A 24,780-nucleotide genomic window follows, 5' to 3' on the forward strand; every position below is an offset into this window, starting at 1 on the left:
GTATTAATTTAATTTTAATGGAATTTTTATTCTAAAGGCTATTTCTTCAGAAGATAAAGATTTTTCCCTATTTTTCAGAAGGTATATACCCACAGGAAAAAAAAAAAAAAAAAAAAAAGACCAATGATCAGACAGGACAAATTATCCATTGATTTTTGTATCCCAACCACCTACCATGTCTACCAGACCTGATTCTGAATTTGTATTCATCTTCCCTTAAGAATAAGCAACACCACAACAGAAAACTAGAATCTGAACTGCATCTGTTTTCTCATTTTCTCCAGCTAGGACAGAAGAGCAGAAACATGCTACTTGTTCATTCCTCCAGAGGCTGAAGTACAGGCAAACACAATTGCTGTCTGTCTTAGGACTGCCAGTCTCTCACTCAACAAAGAGCATTTCGGGTAACATTCTTTTCCAGAAAGAGATTACTTCTCCAACCTTTTGTTTTCAATTTTAAACCTCAATTACAAAACAATTACTTTCTCAAGTACTTCTGGAAAACGTAATTTAATTTTTTTAAGATGACAAGCTATTCAGGCGTTAGGGCCTGGAAAACATTCAAACAAATGTCAACTGCTTTGAAGTCCACCACTTAGGCTGCCTTAACTCCAGCTAAAGGCAATTAACCATATGAACTACCTCAGCAAAACACTAAAAACATGAAATATCAGAAATACCACGTATTACTTGTACAGTGAGCACAGAAGAGAGGAAGTTGCTTAATAATCTTAATCTGCTAGATAAATCATCTATCTTCCCATTTAAAAAATGCTAAGATACTTTTCTGATTTAAAAAAGGGTTTCATCTGATAGAGTGGAAAGGCATAAGGAATTCATGTCTCCAGCTTCTGTTGCTTTCACACCATCCCTTAAAGCTAAATTCTGCCTTTTATAATTCAAGCAAATCAGGGAAGAAAGAAAAGAAATTGTCAATTAATTTTGGACTCACAAACTTGACAGTTGTTCAAAGCAGCTACCCCTGCTATTTTTACTAATCTCAAAATTCAACATTCACTATGTGCAGTGTTATGAATCACTGTTATTTTCCAAACCAGCTCAGATTTAATCATCATTTCACAGAAGTAACATGATGTTCTGGATCCTTCACCAATATCTATGGAAGTGGGCATGGCACTAGAGGCAGACACTACGTGTGAGCTTTTAAGAGTAATTCAGGATCATAGCTACATGAAATACAGAGTACAGTAGCTCCTGCCGACAAGGTGAATGAAAAACTGAGATTAATAACTGTCAATGACCAAACTTTTGTCATCTTTCCATCTGTCAATTAGGCAAAAGTTTGTCTCTGTATGGAGTAGGAAGGAAATCAGGCTTGCCACACCTCTACATTGCTGTTAGCCACTGAAAACAGTATCCAGCAGTGGGTTTGGGTTCAGATTTTCAAACAGCCTATGTAAATGGATCTGCGGAGCATCAAGGATATGCCCAGTTATCTAAATACTGTAAATAAAACTATATACTAGTAAATGCTATAACCAAAGGACTGCAATTTCCTTCATGTGACTATTTAAACTCATAAAGTTACTGTACTCTGAGGAAGCTATTCTCATAAGGAAAATAGAATAAATAATAATAATATAAAAATGCTTGTACCTTGTCAGATTTTCTGCTACCACAAAACAATAATTAAAGCTTCAAAAGTTATTAACAAGTACTGAAGACAAGCAGACCTCATGCTTTTTAATAAGAATAATATGATTAGTTTAATAAAAAGAAGTTGAATTCCAGACTGGCATACTTTTTACAGGATGGAGACCTTTGAAAACACCAGCCTTAACTTTCATTTTTCAGGAAAAGAAGATTATTTTAAGTGATAGGGAAAGCTGTGTACCACACACTAAGGCATACACAGCGAAACAAACCACCTGCTTAATTCTCTGCACAGTCCCCTTGCCCAGAACAAGCAGTCCTCAGAGAAAGTCAACATTTCAGAGATGTCAGCTGAATAGTAACTGCAGTTTAGGTTATGCTAGTCTCTTCTTCCAGCATTTTATGGGCACTGATCCACAACACCTTACACTATTTAACAGCAATTTGCTTGAATGGCTGTAGTGATGGGGGCAGGAGTAAAGATAAAATGAGCTGTACAGCAACGTAGCCTTCTCCCTTAGCCTGTGATCTGAAGCACTTTTCTTACTGGGCAGTGCTAATGAGGTTTAGTAAGTCACTCTTTTTGAAACAGAAATAAACCATTATTATTTCCATTTACTGCTGGAAAAAGGCAACAGATGGTATAAAAACTTGGCCTAGAAAGCAAAGCATGCCAGTGTACAACACAGAATTGAAACATGGTGCTTCTTCCTATAGGCAAGAAAGTCAATCTTACCATGTACAAAAAAGGGCCTGGTTTTATTATTCTATATGTAAAAAAAATACTAAAAGCTGAATAGCTACATTTTCAACAGTGGCTACTGCTTCTCCTCTGGTTCTCAATGAACATTATATATCAAAGATTATAAGCCTTTCAAAATAGACATAAAACTTCACTTAAAAAAAAAAATATATCACAGAACCTAAAATCAATGGGTGTTTCTCTCAACATTTTCTCATCAGTTCCCACACCTCACAGACAGCATTCCACTCTGTATCATTAGCACTACCATGAAAAAAATATATAATTTAACTTTTGGATATTCCATAAAAATCATAACCCATTATAAAACACATTAACTCACTCCAATTTCAGAGTCTGAATTTGTTTTTTCAGTTTTTTTTTAAAACCATCGCTTGCAGATACTACAACACAATAGAATTACTCCTGTACTAACATACAATCCTTCTTTGCTCTAACCTTTTGTCCTTCCAGAGAGCAAGAAGCAAAAAAAAGCAATGTTTTTCTAAGTAGCCATTAGATTTGTCCTAAAATAAGAATGGGAACAGATGAGGCAACAAAGACATAAAGCACTGTTAAATTATTATCGTGGAACATGAAGGGTTAGGTTGTTCTTCCATTTTGAGTTGAATACCAGCACTTAATCTGAACACAGGAAAAATAACAAATTATTCATGAACAGACAATTATATTCAAGTTATAGATTTCATCATAGCAACCAAAGGCAGAAAACAATCCAAAAAGGCCTTATAAGCCAAGTGGAATGTTTTTAATGGGGAAAAATACTCCTCAGAATTCTTAATACTGGTGGTAAATGATGTTCTGGACCTATTGAAGAAAGAGGAAAAATCCTACAAAAGCTTAACTGGGGCCAGGGTTCTCATCCCCACCTCAAATTTTAGTGTTATACCTATGGGTGACATGGAAGTATGAAGTTTTGATCCCATCCCACATAACCTCAGTAGGAGGACTGAAGATGATCTAAAAATACAGTATTAGAATTCTGAATTTTTTTATTTTTTTTTTTTTAAATAGATGAAGCTAAGAGGAGGAAATTCAACACCACCATATGCAACTACATTAAAACCTCCTTCAAGGTCCTTAGGTACCTTCTTCTCTGTATTTCTGATTTCTGTAACTATCCTAGCACTGTCATTTTTACCTAAAACTGGTGGAATTCTGTACTACATTCTACACCATACCAACACTTAGAAAAAGACATTCTTTCCTGAGAAACTCAAAGCCTAAAACCATGATCTAAGGCTTATGAATATGATGTGTATAATCTCAATGAAAACAAAATGAACTATTACCTTAGTCATTTAAAAATCTAATTTCTGTTTAATTTCTAATTCTTCATCTTAAATTAGAATAACAAGAACTGAGTGCAGCCCCAAAATCCAAGTGCAATGTGGTAACAGAAAAATTAAGCGACCTACGAGCACGAGAAATAGAAAGGGAATTCAGATTTTCTAAAGCCTATCATTTGCCTAAACTAAAAGAATTAATTTACATTAAAAAAAATAATCTGGCCTTTACAAGGTAGTAAATGAAGCACAGGTAATAAATTAATACACTCTGTTCTGCTAACTCTGTTGTAGAGACAGTACCTACAGGCAAGGGGACAGAGATGTTTGAGGACAGTTTACTGATAACTTCTTAAACCACAGCAGCAAGATTTACAGCGTTTGATTGCTTCAGTGAAAATCCCAGTTCTAAAGCATGTACAAGTGCTCACTGGAAGTACCTTCATTATGGGAAAGTTTTTGAAGTGGACTGATTCTTAGGTTCATAAGTCTGCTGTTTTCAAACCACTACAGTGCTAAGAGCACAGTGCTTGGTTTACCCTGCATGCTTACTGGTTTAATTTTATTTTGTGGCACATATGTAACAGCGAATTGGAAAATATAACCTAACTAGCTATTTTATATATATTTATTCTTTGCATTTAGTGCCTTTTTTGAAAAGTCAAATCTTTCCAGCTATTGACCTCACCCTATGTGAAAGGATTTCTATTGATTGCTGTGAAGATAATGAATACCAACTATCTCCCAAACAGAACCCCTTTATCAACATCTTCTGCTGACCCAGGATGTTGACTTCCCTTATCTTAATTTTTTCAGTATCACAAGACACATATCATAGCACATGAATACAAAAATCAATTCTGATTAAAGTTACGCAAGTGAAAACAAGGCAAATACATCACCGTAAGTAGGAAAGCCACACATCATTAATGGGATATATTTTATTAATTTCCCTGCATCCTACCTAACCTTCTAGTGAAATCATTACATATGCTTACAAGAAGTTAGAATGTAGAAAACAGATTGTAAATGTTCCAAGACTAAAAGGCATTCTTGCACCATGTAATAACTAATACTTTTTGCAGCTCCAGCTCACTGCAAACGTGTAGCCTAGGCCACCAGGAAAGGAAAAGCACACCATTTGCATTCATTCCTAATTGGACCCGAGAGATGGACCCATTCAAACTGAAGATCAAATCTGCTGCTTTTCAGAATAAAACTGCTGTGTAACTGTGAAACTCCCTCCAAAGCACAGGTAGCAATATCACTTCTTAAACTACAGTTAACTGTGAAATGTATCACTTGGATGATAGTTAAATAGATTCATTACAAGCAAAGGTCAGGTCTTCATGTGTCCTCTACTTTTGATGAATAACCTATTTATACTTGCATAAGAAATTCTAGGGGGGAAAAAAAAAGACATAGCTGAACACCATGAACATCAGCAATTCTTTACCTTCAAAAGTGCCTTTTCTCCAAAGATTTCTGAGTGTTTCAAAAACTGGCAGTCTGGGACACTCTCCTTCTGAATTAAATCAGTTTTCTATCATTATCTGCCATAAGCAACCTTGCTCACTGTGCCAAGCATCAAGGGAATTGACTGTAGTGCCCAAGAGTGCAAGCCTGGTTTTATAATCCTTGTCCCTTAGTTGCCCCAACTCTCTTGGGAGCTTACTTCATCTGAAACTGAGAATACATTTTTAGAAACACTGCATACACGCAATGTAATTCCTTATTGCACAGTACGAGGCAAGACACCACATAGTTTGTGCTCTTGCTTTAAATCACAGTATCTGCATGCTTATGTTTATACATTCACATTAAATTTTCAAACCTATTTATTAGTCCTGCAGCTTCTTTCACTGAATATCACCTTTTGTTTGCAAAGTGGTGTGCTGCCAAGTGCTGGGATGATTCACTTAAGAGTCCATTTCCATAGGTGTTTAGCATTGTCAGCACCAGATTCTAACCCTTCCTTCCAAGTGGTAGCATGTCTGCATTCCTGAATTTTGCAAAAGTCTTGGAAATCCTTAGGTCCACCTACATTTTTAAGACTGCCATGAAAAGAAAGGCTGATTATGATCACCTCTATATAATGCCACAGTAAAACCAAGACTACCCAAGGGGAAAGCAAAAAGGAAAAAACTCCTATCTTTAAAAGCACTCAAGTCATCTGCCACTACGATGATTAGCCAAGCCTTTGGCTTTTCATCATTCCATGGAAGCCTTGCCAATGCACATGACAACAGTGAGGACACTGGGACTGAAAGCAGCTCTGTAAACAAAGTCTGTTTCAAAGACTTGACAACCAGGACTTGTGACACACAAGACACCAAAACCTTCTCAAAACTGACCTGTAGACGCAGCAGATTCACTGTCAGCATGTAATCTTCTACCCCTAAAAACTCCTCTGTATGTCTTCCCTAATTCCCACCCAAATCCTTAAATGATGACTATGCCACTGTCCTGGTTTTGGGAATAGAGTTAGTTTTTCTTCTTAGTAGGTAGAATAGCACTGTGGTTTCCAGCAGGGGATTTGGTATGAGAAGAATGCTGATAATACACTGATGTTTTCAGTTGTGCAAAGAGGTCAAGGACTTTCCAAATCCCCATGTCCTGCCTGTGCACAGGTGCACAAGAGGCCAGGAAGGAGAAGAGCCAGAGCACCGGACCCAAACTGGCCAATGAAGTATCCCCTGTCATGTAACATCATGCTCAGTATATACAGAAGGGACAACCGGGAAGGGGGAGGTTCTCTCTCGCTTCCAGGGTTGTGACTGCAGGACCCTGGTATTTTGGGATCACTAGCTGAGAATGGGCTGGGTATCAGTCAACTGGTGGTGAGCAATCACATTATGTATTACCCGTTTGCACTTTTATTCTGTTTTATTCTATTGCAATTAGCGAACTGTTTTTATCTCAATCTATGAGCCTCCCTGTACCCAACTGTCGCCCTATCCCCTGGGCTGGGGAGGGTGAGTGAGCGGCTGCACGGTGTTTGGCTGCCAGCTGGATTTAAACCACAACAGCCATACGAGGCTGTACTAACAATTCTTTTGTAACTCCTCCTCAAATCATCTACCTAAAGTTCCTCTCCATGCCAGGCACTGAAATTACAAGTATAAAAAGCTCAAAACAGAATATATCATCACAGAAACATGTACCTCATACACTCCAGTGATGTGCATTTGATCATGAAAAATGGATGCCATCAGTGATAAGCACTGCCTCTCAGTTTTGAAACAAACAACACAGTATTTGAGATCCCTTTTTTCTTTTGTTTTAAATCAGACCATATTTTGCAAACCTTTTTTCCTGTACTATAGAATTTTGGATATTATTTTGGCTTGCTTTTTAAAAGCAAAATTTAGCAAGTTTTTTTTCTGCTCAGAACTGCATTGCAGCAGGAAACCTATGCACAAAATGTATACAGTACGCAGCAAGAGCAACAAATCACCAACTCCACTAAACTCCAGTGTGCCTAACAGTCACTGCAAAACAGCATTTATTTCACAATGAACGCTGAGCATAACAGGAGGAGCTATTAAGTGAAACATTATATGAAAAAAATTGTTTATTATGGTTCTAAGACAACACGGCAAGACTGTCTTCTCCATCCTAAAGGAGGTGGATAAAAACTTTCAGTCACCTAAGAAAACCATCAGGGACACATTCTGGTTGACAGTATCAATGTTCACATTGGTAGGTTCCTTAACCTTCATAAATGGATTCTTCCTTAGTTTTTTGGCTACAAGGGTTAGGGGGACATCCTCCAACACCATAGCAATCTTCAGGGACATACATGCTTTAGCTACTCTGACCCATTAGAGTCTAATTTAACTTCCTTGTATCATGCCCTGAAAAATATTCACAGCTCAGTTACAAATTATCAGCATATTCTTAAAGAGTAATAAATGCAGTGACCAATCTGTCTATATATTCTGTGAAAGACATAACTTACTTAGTTTTAGAAGGCCACACCTGAGCCAGCCAAACGCCTGTTCAACTCCTGGCAAAAAAAAAAAAAAAGTGAAGAAAATAATAAAGGAGAAAACATTTGGTAACCTCATGGAATCCAACTGCCTTTTTGATGCAGCTTTAAAACCTTGGTTTTGAACTGTGGAGTGCTGAGCTTTATTACAAAAAACTCCTGTTTTCAAAACCTTAGGCTCAGTTTTTTCCAAAAAAAGTAAAAGTACATGCAACAAACCTAGCACAGCCCTTCAAAAAATAACATCAGACTTGTGCCGACTTGAAAAGTTACACTGAACATTGGGTCAAACATACAGCTAAAAAAATTGGTTCTTTCTTCAAATTCAAGGCCTCACTAATGTGTTCTTGACAACTGTCAATGGTTAAAACCATCTTACCTGCTGCTCAAAGAGACTTCAAAATTTTTTAAACTGCCAACCTCCGTAAGGATCTCTTCCTTGATCTTAAAAACTTCATGCACTTGGAACTCAAGGCATGTTATTTCCTATTCTTCTGTCTTCTTTCCTTTCTCAATGGTACTCATTTGACAGCAGTTTTAAGTTATAAAAAGTTCTCTCCAACACCTCTGACCAATGAAAATGGTTACTCAAAGAAACAGAAGAAACACAGCACTGAAAAACAAGTTTATAGCATTTACCTTTCTCTACCATCTACCAAAGGGAGAAAGGAAAAAAAAAAGGAAAAAGAGGTCCAAGTCCCTAAGTACTACGCTTGATGAACCTTGAGAGGCATTGCACAATGTGAAGCTATTCCACCAACAGCCACCACCATACATAAATGTACCATCCTGTCCTCTAAATTGTCTATAAGGGCCTTTACTCTGTTCCAGTTTAGCAGCAAGCAGGCCAACTGCATCACCAAAATACAAACAAGAATAATGCCACATTCCTCAAAACCCACTAACCTAAAGCACATTGCTCAACTGTAAAAGTACTACTGCCCAGACAACAACAAGTCAAATACATCTTAAACACACCCAATCACAAGTACTATAGTACAGTACTACACAAGTACTACAGAAAAATTTGGTGACTTCAAAATAGTTTTCATAAGGTAAACCACAACCAATGCTGAAAATTATCCCACAAATCAGGAGGCCTAGTACTGAGAGGCAGCAGCCTGCAACACCTGTCTAGAAGCATACATACAAAATTCAGAGCATGTTGTCACTATGGAAGACTTAGGATACACATAAATGTGTCAACTACTATATAGCAAAACACTCCCAATTTTTTGGCAGAAAATTCAGTTACTTTTTCATGTACCAAAACCTGAAGTGTGCAGATGAGGAACAAGCTTACACAGTAAAATCATTTTCCCAAGGCTACAAAGAAAGCTTGGGCTATGACCAAGATTAAAATAGTCCCTGGAGAAAATTCTTGGCCCAGTCTCTGTGAACCCAGCAGGATCTGAGCTAGCGTTAATTCACCTTTTTTCCTCAGCATTTAAAAATGTTTGTGACAGTTTTAACAGGCTGCCTTAAGCAAATATTATCTCACAAAAATTAAAGACAAAACACAAGTTACTACTGAAAACCCAAGAAAATGCTAAAATGAGATATATGTCTGAAAACACCTCATCTAGTGTAAGTCCATCCTACCATTTGCCATAAGCTTTAGGGCCAGATGCTTATCTGTTTCAAACTGAAATAAACCCATGGAAGTCAACAAATCTACGTACTCCAACTGAAGATCTGTCCCTATAAATTACTTTCAGTGTACTTAGGAGATTTCAAGTCTAAAGATTCCATACGCCATAAAACATTACATACAACATTATTCCTTAAATCCAAGTCTTGTTTTCATCCACCAGATGCTTCTCAGCAGGGAAACGCACACACGATAACCCAAAGAGCATCTCCTAGTGGGAGAGTAACAGGAAATCCCTGAGCAGGATTTGCTTGTGTTCATCAGGATTCAACATAACAAAATTGGATCATTTTGCTGCCCACATCTAAATATCAGATGTGTTGAGTTTTGTTTGGTGTCTGGGGTTTTTTTTTGTTTTGGTTTTGGGGGGTTTTGTGGTTTTTGGGTTTTTTGGTTGGTTTTTTTGGTGTTTTTTTTTTTGTTACACATGCACAAGCAGTAACTATGGGTTTCCCAAAATCAGAACTCACATAGTAAAAGGCACATGACTATGAAATTTACCTCCTTAACTAACCTGTACAAATTAATTTGCTGACCTATTTTTTCATGTTATTTCATTGTTAAGCGATCTCTCCTTTTCTTGTTACGTCTAATTACACACAGAAACATCAAGCCATGATAAATAAAAAGGAGGCACAGTTTATTATTAGTTTCTAATGTGCCAAAGATGAGCAAACGAATTGGCTCTTTTGGGTACTATTAGTTACACACAGTTAGACATTATAGTCTGATCTATGTTAGCTGCAGCAGGAAGTCAGTGAATAGTGACGCCTATCAAGTTGGGAGGTAGACAATAATCCTCCAGGCATACGTACAGCCCTCTTTCGCTGTCTTACAGAACAACAAGCTAAGACTGATGCCTTTCATCTGCCTTTCTATATCCCTAGCGGCATGCACTTAGACACACACAAATTGATCAACATAAAACAATGCTAGTACAGGCAGTCTTACTTTTTCTCGTGCTGTTCAGCAGTTTTCTTGTAACTCTTTAGCCACATAGTTAGGAAGTGATCTGCCACCACTGCAATCACTATCAGTTTTGTCACTGCCACAACGGCTGGGTCTGACGCTGGTTACTTCGCTCTGTCCTGTGTTTCCCATGGAACCATTAGAAACATTTTTCTAAGATTAAGTCAATTCACACTAAATGCGAATTTAACGGTTCCCAACATCACAAATCTGTTATTAAATATCTGAAGCCATTTGTTGCATTGAAAGACCATTCTTATCATGAAAGGATCACAAATAATTCTTTTGATCAAGGTAAAGCAAGTTATGTGGTTTCAACAAAATACTGTTTCTAAGGAACTCCTTTCTAATTTGGACTTCAGCATTTCAAGTACACCTTAACTTGTCTATCAGGCCTACCAGAATGGGAATGTGTGGAGCTACTTCTATTTTTCTCAGCTACACATCCTAACTGACACTGCAGGCTGCATTTCCATTCTATTAAATCTCCTGCTGAATGATAATGTATCTTTCGTCTAAAATTTGAGACTCTTCTTTTCAGAGCCCAGGGAAATATTGTCATTCTTTGGTCATTGAAATGTTTCATTAAAAAATGTTATCTAAGAACAATGCACTTAGAGGTATATTTTCTTCACCTTAGATATACTGAAAAGATACATTATACTTAACAGTTCCTTGATGTATAATCTTTAATAGAAGATAAACAGTCTTCATATCTGATGAGAAATCTTCATTTAGGATTCAGCTGAGGATCCTGTTCTGCAGTAAATCTTACTCATATTTTCAGCATCACACCTAGCATGAAAATGGCCCAGAGATCTCTCCAGAAAGGCAGAGTTCGCAAGTGCAAGTACCAAAAGCCACTTATTCTGCAGCAGTTCCTGGAAAACAGATGCCTCCTGTCAGACTATTTTTATGGTATTTGTCAGACTATCCCCCTTCCTCTGCAGTTTTTCTGTCTAGCAAAAATACCAGCTGGTTATTTCTGGTCACTCTTCTTTGACTAAGCACTGACTAATCTGCTACTTCTAACTTTGAAGCTAAGCTTATCTGTCCCTTTTTCTGCATATCCAGAGGAAAAAAAAAGAACAGTAATGGGTCATACATGAGATCTTTATGGTTCTTCTGGAGAAGTCTGGTTTGCAAATAAAGATTAGTGTCTATTAAAAGCTATCTTGCCTTCCCCAATCTCCAGACTTTAACACAGTTAACCTCAAAATTAGCAGTGCAACCTGTTCAAACAACACCACCCTCTGTTATAATAGATTTTCTCCACCACAACCCTGTACCCAGTGTCTCGCAGATGCTCCCATTTCTCACCTAGTGCTACCACTGCTTCGCCAGCGTTGGCACCAGGGAATCGTGTGTCAGCCAACCAACAGAATGTTCTGCTGCAACATGGTACAGATCTGCTGGGAGCTATATTGCACTGTAAAGGAGCAGGTATTATTTCTGTGATTATTTCACTGTTATTAAGTCCTTCTACAGTTCAGGCATACCAAAACAAGATGAGTTATTGTGAATAAAATTCTGTACTGAAAAAGTATTAACATCTAACAAGCTTCAACTTTCAGTGGAAGGAACTCAAACACTGTTACTGAAAAATCACAGAGAGTAAGTGCCAACAAGTAAACACCAAACACTATCAACCTCCCAAGTAAAGCAAAAGTTATAAATGCACCTGTTTTTATTTTTAAATAACAAGTTTACATTTTGTTGTCTACTAAGTTAAAACACATGTATATTAAAAAATTTCTGGCAGAACTAAAGAAAGTTGTGTTCTGATTTTCATCACTTGTGTTGCTGCCCAAGAAGTTTGTTTTAATTCAGTAGTGCTTTACAACCTCACAGACTTCAAATAAAGTGATAACTGTACAATGAATATTAAACATCCATTTTCTTTCATTAATCTTGATTTTCAGTGCCAGATACAGAGAACTACAAGTTCATCATTGCCAATAAGCAAAGAAACGCATTTTTTAAATTGGGAGAGCCAAGAAAATATCTCATGATCTATGAAAATCAAATTCTACTGCTGTATCGGGCATTCATAAAGAAATCTGTTAATATTCATGTCTTTGCACAAGAGGTAAGCCTGCAACAGCTGAGGCACTATTTTGTCAAACTACTACAGCAATTGACTGAAAATACATTTGACTTTTAAGACTGCAGTAACGTTCCTTCAAAGGGCAGATGTATAACCACTTACATATGTGATATACCAAATAAAGCAAGAGCAGCAATTGAAACTTGTATTAGAGGGTCATTTAAATCTGATTTTATACAGGAGTCAAACAGGTTTTTATGGACAACAGTTAATACCAATCACATGCAGCAAACCTAAAATATCTTCCTTTTCTAACCATTTTTGTCTGATTTTAGCCAAAATACACATTTTTTCAATCACTACAGGCTAGAGATGGCCGTAGGGCACATCATTCCCACACCAGCCACTTATGGCCAAGTGGTATGCCTAAAACTCTCCCCATAAAGCATTCACTTCTTTTTTATACACAAAATTCAACCTCTACCTACACCTATTTCTAATGGCACAGTGTAATTCTCTCAGGGATATGAGTAGGATCCATGACACCAGCCCAATTACTTAACACTGCCTAGTTATTTACCTTACTTATCAGTACATTGTACCTTCCTACACAACTGTATTCTCATAGTTGGAACCTCTGAATCATCAAACACAAAGCTGCCTAGCTGAGATATGATGGCAAAATTGAAGACCAAATTTTGAGTCTCTAGCATCTCCTGCTATAAAATAAATATCATAGCTATTAGAATATGTATATTACATATATTTTACATGATATAAACTACATAATATAGAAGTTAATTCTTTAAAGACATTACTGTTCTTACTGGTCTAAATATCACACAGATTTATTTCAGATTTCTGAAAAAAAAACCCACATAATCTCAGAAGGAAATATAAAACAACAGGAAGAACTGTGATTATGATTTTTACATTAAATAGCCTAGACTTAGCATATTTGCATGTTCCCCACTCTTCATGAAATCACATTACAGTGCTAGTTTTTCCTCAGTATCAGCCTCGTTTAATTTCAAAATTCTTTGGGATGATCTTTTCTCATGAGAAACAAACCAGTACTTAGCACAAGGAATGATTAAATTGCAATTTTCTAATGCAAAAATATTCTATGTTTTAAAGGTTAGCATTTAAACACAAACTCAGCTGTTTTAATAAACTTCCACCACAGCAACAATTTTTTTAATTGTTTACTGTTCAATGACAGAGATCATTATATAGCCTGTTCTAGATTTCACAGACTGCTATCATCATTTTGCCTGCCAACTAAGGAGAAGATTTCATGATGTGTGAAGCACTGCAGATTTTAGACCTATACTTCTGTTCAACAGCTATCAGTCTTGAACTTGACATCCATATGCTATTTTCTCCTCACAAGAAAGTCACTTTTTTGTATGCCTAAAAATAGACAGGCCCTTACTGGCCTCCCATTTCATTTTCAGTGAATGAAAATTGCATTTTGCTGTTACTAAGTACAGACTGACCTATACAAAAGGATATCTTTTGCCAATGCTACACAGGCAATGGATTTTTTTTGTCCTTTAGATCTTAATGTATAACCTGGTTAGGACCACACTCTGGTTTTGACTGTAGTGATGCAGCTGTAACGAGGATGATAGGATTGCACAAGTATCACCAATATCAGGACTCTACCTTGGGAATTTAAGTTCTATATTTCATTAACACTTCTATGAGACTACAGTCCTGAAGCATCTGTCTTTTTGTAACTGATGTAATTAAATGCCCTGAGAAATATGCAAAACAAGGAATCTGCATACTATCACACAACAGTTCTATATTTAGCTTTTACTTGGTTTTAAGGGTCTGCATGATATTGTGACTTCAAATGTAATGTGCTCTACTGAAAAAAACAACTAAAAAAAAAAACCTCTCAGGTCTTTAGGAGTGAGAAATACAATTCTGTTTAGCTCCTGGAAGATAAAACACAAGGACTAAGACTTTTCATGTGGTCAGTGATCCTAGAGAACTCTGTTTAGGTACCCAGCTGAGACATTCTAAAACAGGCCTGAGTTCTGAATGTCCATCATGTGTCTGAAATTCAGTGACCTTTAAAGAATGTTGAATTGGATATCCAAACTAAAGAGCCTCAGAATCATGAACCTTCACCTATACTCTTTATTAGTATCATTATTATACACGGCTGCACCCACAGTATACTAAGTATTGCTCAAACATAAGGGAAAGCCTGCATATATTTAATTTCCCAAACAAGAATAAGAATGGGTCAGTGGGAAAGTGATATATTCATCAATAAATTAATATAGTCACTCTCCAACTCAGTTGTCCAAGTAGTATGCCTTAGATGAGGAGTGACAGATTACATCAATACATCCACATCCAAGCATACAGAGGATAACACCTTAAACTGCTCAATGTTTGTCCCACATAACTCCATTTGCGGTGCACCAGAGTAACATACTAGGGGAGGAAAATCAACAGTCATGTCCTACAGCTCAGCTAAGCAAAATGAGGTTTTATGGCTTGATGTAGTCATTCCAATGAAGAAAGTGGGCCTGCATCCACACTTTCTAAGATTTGTTGGCATTTGAATCTGTCTGTTAGAGAGTTTGACCTGGGATGAAGCTTTAATCTGAAAGCAAACTCTATCCTGAAATTTCTAAGTGTACAGACCATGCATTTCAAACAAAATGCCTCTCTAATCCCAGAATGTGGAAGCTCACTTTAATAGATCAATTTTCAGTAATTAATTTTGAAATACAGATTATTTGGTATACAAAATCAGTTCCTTTGCATTTACTTGCAATATGTTATCCATGGGCCAACAGCTAATCCCATACAATACTCCCACTTGCAGAATTCTATCTACCAAGTTTCCATCTCCGATTCTATACAGATTAGCAGAATCATAGAATTGTTTAGGTTGGAAAACACCTTTAAGATCATCAAGTCCAACCGTCAACCCAGCAGTGCCAAGCCCACCACTCAACCATGTCCCTGAGTGCCACACCTAAACATCTTTTAAATACCTCCAGGGTTGGTGACTCAACCACTTCCCTGGGCAGCCTGTTCCAGTGCTTGACATCACTTTTGGTGAATAAATTTTTCATAATATACAATCTCTGGTGCAACTTGAGGCCATTCCCTCTCAGCCTATCGCTTGTTACTTGGGAGAAGAGACCAATGCCCACCTCGCTACACCCTCCTTTCAGGCAGTTGTGGAGGGTGATGAGGTCTCCCCTCAGTCTCCTTTTCTCCAGACTAAACACCCCCAGTTTCCTCAAGCTGCTCCTCAGAAGGCTTATGTTCCAGATCCTTCACTGGCCTCATAGCTCGTCTTCAGACACACTCCAGCAACTCAGTGTTTTTCTTTCAGTGAGTAAAATTCACCTTCTCAAAATAACAGTGCATATTTACTACATCAAACTAAACTAAATCAGGATAGGACCTCAAATCATGCACCTGTTGGTTGCACTCAAGTTTTCAGTTATTTTTCTATAAGGCTAAACTCTTAAATACATCTGTGCTAATCTACAAGGAGTTATTTCTAAAGCAACCATGAGATCTGACTGCTATTTCCCCAGCATTCTGCACATAGCCCAGCGCCAACTCTTCCCGTGATGCATTAGCATTCAGGGCCCATTCAGGCATGCTCTGACCACACTGGGACAGGCTGCCTGCAAGTTCCATCTCGACGGCTGCCTCATGAAAGCCCTTTACAAAGCTTACATTTACAAAGGCATACATTCTAAATCTTAACTCAATCTCTGACTACAAAGAGAGCTTTTCGTGCAGAATTTGGTCTATATATTGTTTGGATATATTGATATGACTACTCCATTCACTGTGAAACAACTTTAGCTAATCAAATCAGGAAGATGAATGAACAAACTACGTTCTGTGAATCACAAGTCTACACTGGGCAAGAAATACCAGATAGAATGAGTTTGTTTTCTGCTTTGACAATAGTATCAGAGATTAGCTGCTTGAGCAGAAATTAAACTACAACAGCAAAAGCTGTATTTGTATCTTTTTCAAAATTTTTTTTCAGTAACATAAACAACAAAAAATTAAGAATAATGGGTTTCAAAACACCAGCGTTCCATTCCACTGCAGTAGTCCCTCAGCCTCTATTGTGATTCTGAAACTAGCCTCAGCATGAACCTACAATACTGCAGCTACAGAAAAGTTACAATTCTTATTATGAAATTATTTAGACTACAGCCTTATACTACACATATATACTGCAAAAAAAGATATTCATATTATGTTATCATTCTTTTCTTGTATTATTGTAAAACAGAAAGAAATAATTATATTAAAATTATTATTCCAGTACTTACTTGGGATGCTGAGAAATAAATTACTGTTCATTTTAGAAATTTCTATTATGCCCAGTCTCATTTTATGACTATATGTATCTAAAAATTAAATCCAATCTTTGCAGGAACTCTACAAGCATACATATTTCAGACAGCATCGAAATGAAAAGTGAAATGAACTTATTCCTTAGACATTTCTCAGTATCTGACCATAAAAGTATTGGACAAAAACACAAATGTCAGAATATGCATAGCTGATTCTAAGCAAGCATAACTTTCAGTCACTAAAGATGATACCATAGGGCTCCACTGACCTCAAGGATCTTAAACAAATTTAAGTCTATAAAGATTTTACTGAAGCCTTGTGAAAGTATATGCTGGAAAGCCACACCTTCAAAGCATCCAAAGCCAATGAGACCACAACCATTACCACAGAGTGCAGAAGCCGTATTTAGAGGCAGCAGTCAAAGCTTCCAAATGGTCTTTTACAAGTACAGCACTTCTGTAGTAAAATTCAGTATATTAAGTACCTGATAGTAAGAGATCTCTTCTTTCAGCTAAATGAAAAAGCTGATTTTATGGTCTGTGTAAGTGCTACTTCTCAGTATTAGTGAATGAAAGATGACTATTTCATTTTCCCTTAAGCAGCCAGCCTGCTCCATATCCAGCACAGCCTAGTTTAGAATTCCAAGCCTAAAGAGACCAAACACGTTTTGATGTGTATGTCAGCATTTCATCTTCTGCATTCCAGTATTTCAGGCCACAAAACAACCCATCCCGGAGAGAATATACCTGTTATGTAGCAAATATAAGACAGGTCTATAGGTATACCATAATTTGAATTTATACACTTTTATAATACACTGTACACAGGTTCTTTTTAATAGTAAGCCTAACACAGAGTTCAGATCAATGATCTCACATCTTATGTGTCATAGCTCATTACCTAATAAGGAAACTATGTATTCAGATTAATGTAAAATTTATCAATCTTTCAATATTACGGTGAAAGTTTAGCTGTGGCATCATCATAATCCCACTGAAAGAAATCATCTCATACCAGTCAAGATAAACCATTCTACCTTTCTCCAATGGTGGAAAAATATAGCTTTGGAAGCAAATAGACTAGTCTTGAAATTAAAGATGGTGATCAAGCTGCAGCACTGAAGGGAGGGTGCAGACCACAAAAAAAAGGAAAGGAAGTCTAGTTACAAACACTTGGTTGGAAAAGGAGGCTCCTGAATCACTTCCCCACTCTCCACACAGACCATGCACATGGGTATCACTCCCTTTAGTATTTTTCTTACCCTCCATGTTTTTCATTTCTTCAACTACAATTACCTAATAATGTTCCTGACCTAGTATCTTTACTGTATGGTACTGGTACTGCAAAAGCAGCACCATAAGATACACTTGCAAAAATGTATTTTGAAGCACATAAGAGAATAAAACAGACTTTTACAGGAAGAACTTACAGGAAAATCAGAAAGAGTAGTGACAATACAGTCAGTGTAGCCTGCCAATTAACACAGCAGGTCCCCATTTTTCACTGAAAGGGAACATCAGGGCTGTATTGCTAACACTTTACCATTACAGACAACAGGTAGAACAGAAACAGGATGCTTTAAATAGTAGGTGTTTGGAAAGAATTGGCAGTGTCAGACACCCCAAAGTGACAACTAGTCATTTACATCAAGCAGGTAGCAAACTCTGGCCACCTGGCATGTCTCCCAACTCATGGATTGGCTAGAGGAACCTGCTAAAAGGACAGTATAAACGAAGAGAGCAGCCAATATGAAATGATAAACTGAACAGAACTGCTGAAATTGCATGTGGGAGCAAAGTGGTTCTAGAAGAATATATTTTCCACAAAGATTAAGAAGTCTTAATATCAAGCATATGAAAAGCCCTGGCAATGACATAGTGGCATGTAAATTAACCATCACCTGTCTATTAAACATATTTAAAACATATCTACGTGCTGCTCCCTCTTCTATTCTTCATAAATTTAGCCCCTTCAAACCACGACGAAAGATACATTGCCAAGACATACAGCTAGTCAACTACAAGTTCAACAGTAGTTCAATGCCCAGCCACACCAGCTGAGTATGCAGTCACAGCAGATCTGGGCAGGGACTACCTTCTCTGCTGGCTTTGTGGTAGGGTTTCTAAATACTGCCATAGTGCCACAAATAAGGAAAACAGAAAATAAAAGCTTTCAGATAACCTTACTAAACTTCAAAAGTTTTTTTAAAGACCCTTTTAAAAGAAATGGAATGATTTAGTTATCTATTTTATATTTATGTCTTGCAACTCTGACAAATGAAAAAGTAAAATAAAATGAAGCCCTTTCTCGATATTCCCTAAAATTATATTGTTAATAGGTAACAAAATTATTCTATATCATAGTACTTACTTTCATGTTGCCTCAGTAGCAAAGACAGACTATTGCATTTTTATGAAGCAGAACAAAATAGAAACTCAGATGTCCTGCCTTCTTGTTAACATTCAAATTCTTCACAGTGTTAGATTCTGCTTTTAAACGTTCCTCCTCTTTTCTCTTTTTTGAATCAAGTTATTGTACCTGTGTTTCTATATAAATCACTCCAAGTAATGTATGTTGAGTTTTCAGAGACCATTTGGTCAGATTCTAATAATCTCTCCTGGGAGCTGACACCAACTTCCAGCAGCAGGTCGTACACTGCAGATTAGAATAATAAAACACATGCTGCTGCAGTTTGAGAAAAAAAGAAAAAAAAAAAAAAAGCAAGTCTGTCTTTATCAAACTGAAGAATGATGTTTTGAGACATCTTAGATGCTTTGTTTCCTAGACAGAGCTTTCCTTTTGTTTATATAAACACGTAAATCCAGTCACTTCTGGTTTTTCTTTCTTTTAAACAGGGAATGTGCCATCGCAAAGATTTTGTTACAGATTTCACATTTCTTTTTGTCCTTAAAATAATGCAGTGTTGATTGACCAAGATAGGAAGCTGGTATTTTACAAATTTGCATTGAAATAAAATATATCTTTATTTACACAAGGTAGCCTTTTTTCCTGTTCTGAAATTAAAGAAATATATTTCATTTTTTCCATATAATAGTGGTTTGGGGTTTTTTTTTCAAATTCTTTGTGTAAAGGTAAACTAGACAAATGTCTTGGAACTTAAATACTAGCTTAAAAATAAACTGGTAATTCTCCTCCAGATTAGCATTGTGTTAGGGTATCTGTCAGTGTAATACAGATAAATTATATATTTCTCCCTTACAACTCACTATTCTTTATTATAGCCTTCCCACTACAAATCCCAGGTGGATTAAGACTTGTCATATCTGACCTCTTCGGTTAAAGGCAATCCACTGCATAATGATTTTTACACTATTCCGTAAAATGAACAGTTCCGCATGCATAAATGCTAGCAGGAATCAACATCTCCTGTTTCTTCCTCCGACCTTCAACAACCCTATCCTCTGCAGAAAAAAACTAACAGTTTTACTAATTTATAAGCACCATGCAGACACAGGCAGTCTAGAGAGAAACCACTTTAGCAGTTGTGAAGAAAAAACATGAGAAAGCTTCCACAAAGAGAGAAATTGAGAGCCCAAAAGAAAAGTAAAAAGGAAAAGAGGTGTGAAGATTTAAAATATTCCCAATACTCACTGAAAGCAGCCACTGCAAGAGCCAGTGTGACAATAATGGAGACCCAGGAAACCCACAATGCCTTCTTTCTGTAGCTTTGAGCTTCATGAGGTTTTAGCCTTGTACTGCTTTCTAGTAAACCTGATAAGCAATAAGCAAAGAGGGTATGAACAATACATTGCTCCTTTTAAGAACACAGCTGTGTTAGTTCAGACCTAGATCACATATTTACATTCTATATTACATGTAGAATCAACACAGAATCAAATCCTGCTCACATTATTAAGGTTAAGTGAATGAAGCCACCAGAAACATGAGTAAGCAAGGAGAGCACATACAAGTTGTTTTGATTTCACATAGAGAGACCCACACATCAGTCACTTAAAAAGAGCACTGCAATAGTAGGGCAGTTACTAAAATTCACATCACTTATATTTTCTGCACACAAGAAAGAACTCAGACCTGTACTCAGTCCGATCAAAACTCATTTCAGAACTTCAGGATGCTGAACATAATTAACAGGAGAAAAACTCGTGCTCACCAGTCTCTGTGAAACAACCTGCCAATGCACAGGAATATACTGCACATATTGAGCATCGAAGCAGAAGCAGGCATACTTTAGAATCAAAGCTAGCAACAGCTGAAAAAAACTCCTGAAGCATAATGTCTTTCATGTGAGGCAAGAACACATCCCCCTCTAGAACTGTCCTTATTGCAATCAGGATAGAAGTGTGTTGAACACAAGCGAATGGGATTGCTTTCAATTTGTGAAAGTCTTTTGCCCACTCATCTTAAATCACAGACAATAATTCAGGTTGAAAAAATAAAGGAAATAACATGCTTTGGTTTTCATTCTCTAGTCTGAGTATTAAGCCACTTTTAAAATGTATTCAGATTTTAACATATTTGCCTTCTGTATCCAGATTCTTTTGTGCTTAGTATGTCCATCTAATTTGAAACATACATTCTTTTTCACCATCAAGTTCCAGCTCAAATCTGCTTAACTGGAGAGAATTTTCTTAATAAATTACTCTAGAAAACGTGGATGGTTCCTCTTAGATGATGAATACTTTTCAGAGGGACTTGCCTGCACTGAATGCAATGAACTGGGGCACTCGTTTAACAGCACAACCTTTCAGTAGCTGGCCATCAGCTACTTCAGTATCTTAGACAAAGGGTTGAGAACAGGGGCTCTGGCAGCCTCAGCAGCAGATTAAAACGTAAAGGCTGAAGCTGTTACCTCACCTTCCCCAGTTTTCTCTCTGATGGCTATTGCTGCTTTCAAGGCAGGGGCACCTGCTCTGGTTATCAGTATACTCCTGAATCCACACCCTGTTTAACCAAGTTTATTAATGTTAACACGTATTAATTTCAACTGACTATAATATACTGGCTGAAAACTGCAGTGGTTTTGGAATCAATTCAGAAGTGAATCAGACATCTCTGCCTCAGGGGCAGCAATGTGTCAGCACAGGGGCAGGCATCCAGGGGTGGTAACAATTAGAGCCACCAGATTTTATTCTGCCAGTTGAAGTCTGTCAAAATTACTGGTTTTAATCCTAGCATAATTGGTGGGATTCACACTGCCTTGGAAAAATTCTTTATGCTTTTTTCACCTCAATTACAATAAAGCAGAGAGAGTTTCTTTATGATAGTTCAAAAAGCCACTGTGAGAATTTCATGCTTGTACTGTGTTTTAAGAAAATTTAAAATATTACCTCAATTTTGTGCTATACACTCCCCTCTTCATGAATGGAAAAGCATTTGCAAACTTGCAGGCTGAAGAATTACTAGGCCCCATATTGAAATGAGGTGATTCTTATTATGTGCGTTCTTTGTCTGTTTAGTATCTGAAAACTAGCAGATGACAGCTCTGAAAGGTTTGAGCATTTTCCTGACAGTACTGCATAGCTATTTCTCATATAGCCCAATTTCATTTGTGTGAAGAATTTTTTTTTTTTCCCAATGTTTGGCCTATCTTCTGCCACTACATATAATGATGCACAGTTTAATTGCTGTCTGATATGAGGTAATTCAAAACTACATCTTGCAATATAGGAGAGATTTCTACTAATATAACCATAGAGAAAACACATCTCATTTTGTGTGTGTTTGCCCCTCCTGTCCCCTCCCCACACAAAGGATTTTAAATTACAGCCCAAATTGTGTTGGAATGTAAAGAAAAGTAGGTTTTCTCAGAAAATTTTGTTTCTCAATATTTCAAACTTCAAATAAACACAGATCAGAATGACTGACATCCTCACCTGTTTCTTTCTATTACAACATCCTGCAATTTATTGGTACAGCTCTCTATTACCTGGGAAGTCCAACATACAGAGTTGATACTTACAAATCATATATCCTAATTAAACTGAGAAATTAATAATAAGCCCCACAGCTAATGCAGCACTGATTACTATTCACATGTCAAGCATGTGTCCAGTATGACAGAGACAGCAGTCCTCCTAAAACTGAACCACTCCTGCCGTGTGTCTTTCTCTCTCAAAATGGCTGGCATATTCTAGCTGTCAGAGATGTGATCCCTTCCTTCCTAAAATAATTCAAATAAATTTTCTGGATTTACAGCGTTCATCCCTGAGAAAGATCATATATTCTTACCAGTGTCCTAGGGGACAGCACACAAAAATACAAACTCATTCACATGACTATCAAGCCCATAGCATGAAAATTATTTAGAAGCAACAACAGCTCATTAATTTACACGCAACAACACAATTCACAAGGTAAACCTCCATATTTTTTCCACTGACCATAAGAAAACAAGTTTTAAGCATCCACAGGAGACTGAAAGATCGTCTTTCAGTTATGACCTGTATTGCTACAAAAATAAAAAGCCTGTATCTACCGATAAAACTCCTCCGCCCTGAAATTAACATACTGAGTAATTTGATTGCTATTAATTTATTTAACACATAGATATCCTTAAGGTAAAGGAAATAGGATGATCTGCCTAAATGCACTGAATTTTTCCTTTATCTTTCAGTACCTTCATATATTAACAGATTTTCTTCCCATAAAAAAAATCAGAAGGAGAAAAAACCTGCCTAACAGTTGCAGAACACAAGCTTGGCATATTTGTGAAGTGATTCTAGGATATTCTTTACCATATGCTGACTTACCAGAAGTACTTTTCTATTTGGCTAAGGGATCATTTTAAAATGTCAAGTTAGAATTTGTAGAAGAGATAAGGCTAATAGAAAAATTGTTCACCTAAGATGTTAATTTAAGGATCTCATCCATAAAATTATCACTGATTTTGGATCTGGCTCTTAAGGAGCAAATATCTTGTTCCAAAATTTAGGGTTAGGTTTTATTTTTAGCAAACATGGAAGTATCATCTCTATAACTGGATCTGCTATGATTCATTGGAAAGGATCATAAGAAAAAGTACAATCTAAAAGGACAGACTGTAACAATTTCAACGGGGACAACCTGTAAAAAGCATACCAGATTTTCCTCTACAATGACTGGAAATATCCTGGTAGATGGAATCAGTGACTGTAGGAAAGGCGAAAAGAAAGCTATTGCAAGGGCCATAGAAAGAGTGTGAAGGCAGAAAAAGGAATAAAATCAGCAGCTTTAGTCACACCTCCCTCCTAGAAAGAGATAAGGTTACAACAGACACTCTTTTTGGAATTACCCTTAGTGCCAAAAGGGCCAGCTTTGATCTTTCGCTCTGTCATACTGGGCAGAAATTAAAAATGTCTGTAATCAAACATGTTTGAACCATAATCAAAATTCGTGATTCCTGTTATTGAAAACAGAACTAAAGCCTCAAATTGCCCTCAGTCACAATGTCTGTCCTCTGCCATTGGTGGTGACAGCAAGGGTACCCCTGGAAAAAGGGCTCTCCCCTACCCCAACATGACTGAAACATGTCAGGGAAGATGGTGACTGCTCTTCCCCTTCTCTACTTTGTGTCTAGGATGTGTGAGCAGGCAGAGGCATTTAAAAAGCTGGGGAAAGAACAGACCATACAGGGGTTATGTGTAGGGTGGGAGGACACAAAAGGGACTCTGAGATGCTGAAGCAAGAAGAGAAAGGTAGAAACGGCAACAGAGAGGCTAAGGAAAGCCTATACGTGAAATAAAAAATGGAGACAAACTGTGTGGAAGAGGAGCCTGGAGGCGTTGTGGAGGCCAGGGCAATGGGGAGGGTTAAAATGGCAGCTGCCTTTATGGGCAGGTCAGCGAGTGCCTCACACAGCATTAACAGATGCCCGAAATAGGTGTGCTTCGCATTAAAGAGTAACGCGGTTTGGAAGCAGACAGCCCTCCACCCCTGGTCAGATATTTAGGCAAATAATAAAAAACGAGTTACGCAGAAGTGCGTTCTACGGTAGGGGAAGGGGGACCAGGAGCAGGGTAAGCGCCCTGACTCGGCCACCCAGCCTGGGACCACCACAGAAACGCCCCGTTGTGCCCCTGCTCGGTAGGCGGCTGCCACAAGCCCCGCCGGCAGGTAACCTCCTGTCTCTTATACACA

At 37.4% G+C, this 24,780-nt stretch overlaps 1 protein-coding gene across 1 annotated transcript in view; it reads right to left on the bottom strand.

Moving 5' to 3' along the window:
• TMEM163 (transmembrane protein 163) overlaps positions 1-23,978 on the bottom strand; it is a 100,752-nt gene extending 76,774 nt beyond the window's left edge. The window contains exons 1-3 of the mRNA XM_026852516.1: positions 23,936-23,978; positions 21,520-21,606; positions 20,296-20,415 (exon numbers count right to left, since the gene is read on the bottom strand). Coding sequence (XP_026708317.1) covers positions 20,296-20,415; positions 21,520-21,606; positions 23,936-23,978 — 250 coding nt within the window. The remainder of the gene's footprint in view (positions 1-20,295; positions 20,416-21,519; positions 21,607-23,935) is intronic.
• Between the last annotated feature and the right edge of the window lie 802 nt (positions 23,979-24,780).

Source organism: Athene cunicularia, assembly GCF_003259725.1.
Source record: "Athene cunicularia isolate RWA chromosome 7 unlocalized genomic scaffold, athCun1 chr7_part1, whole genome shotgun sequence".
Lineage (NCBI taxonomy): Eukaryota > Metazoa > Chordata > Aves > Strigiformes > Strigidae > Athene > Athene cunicularia.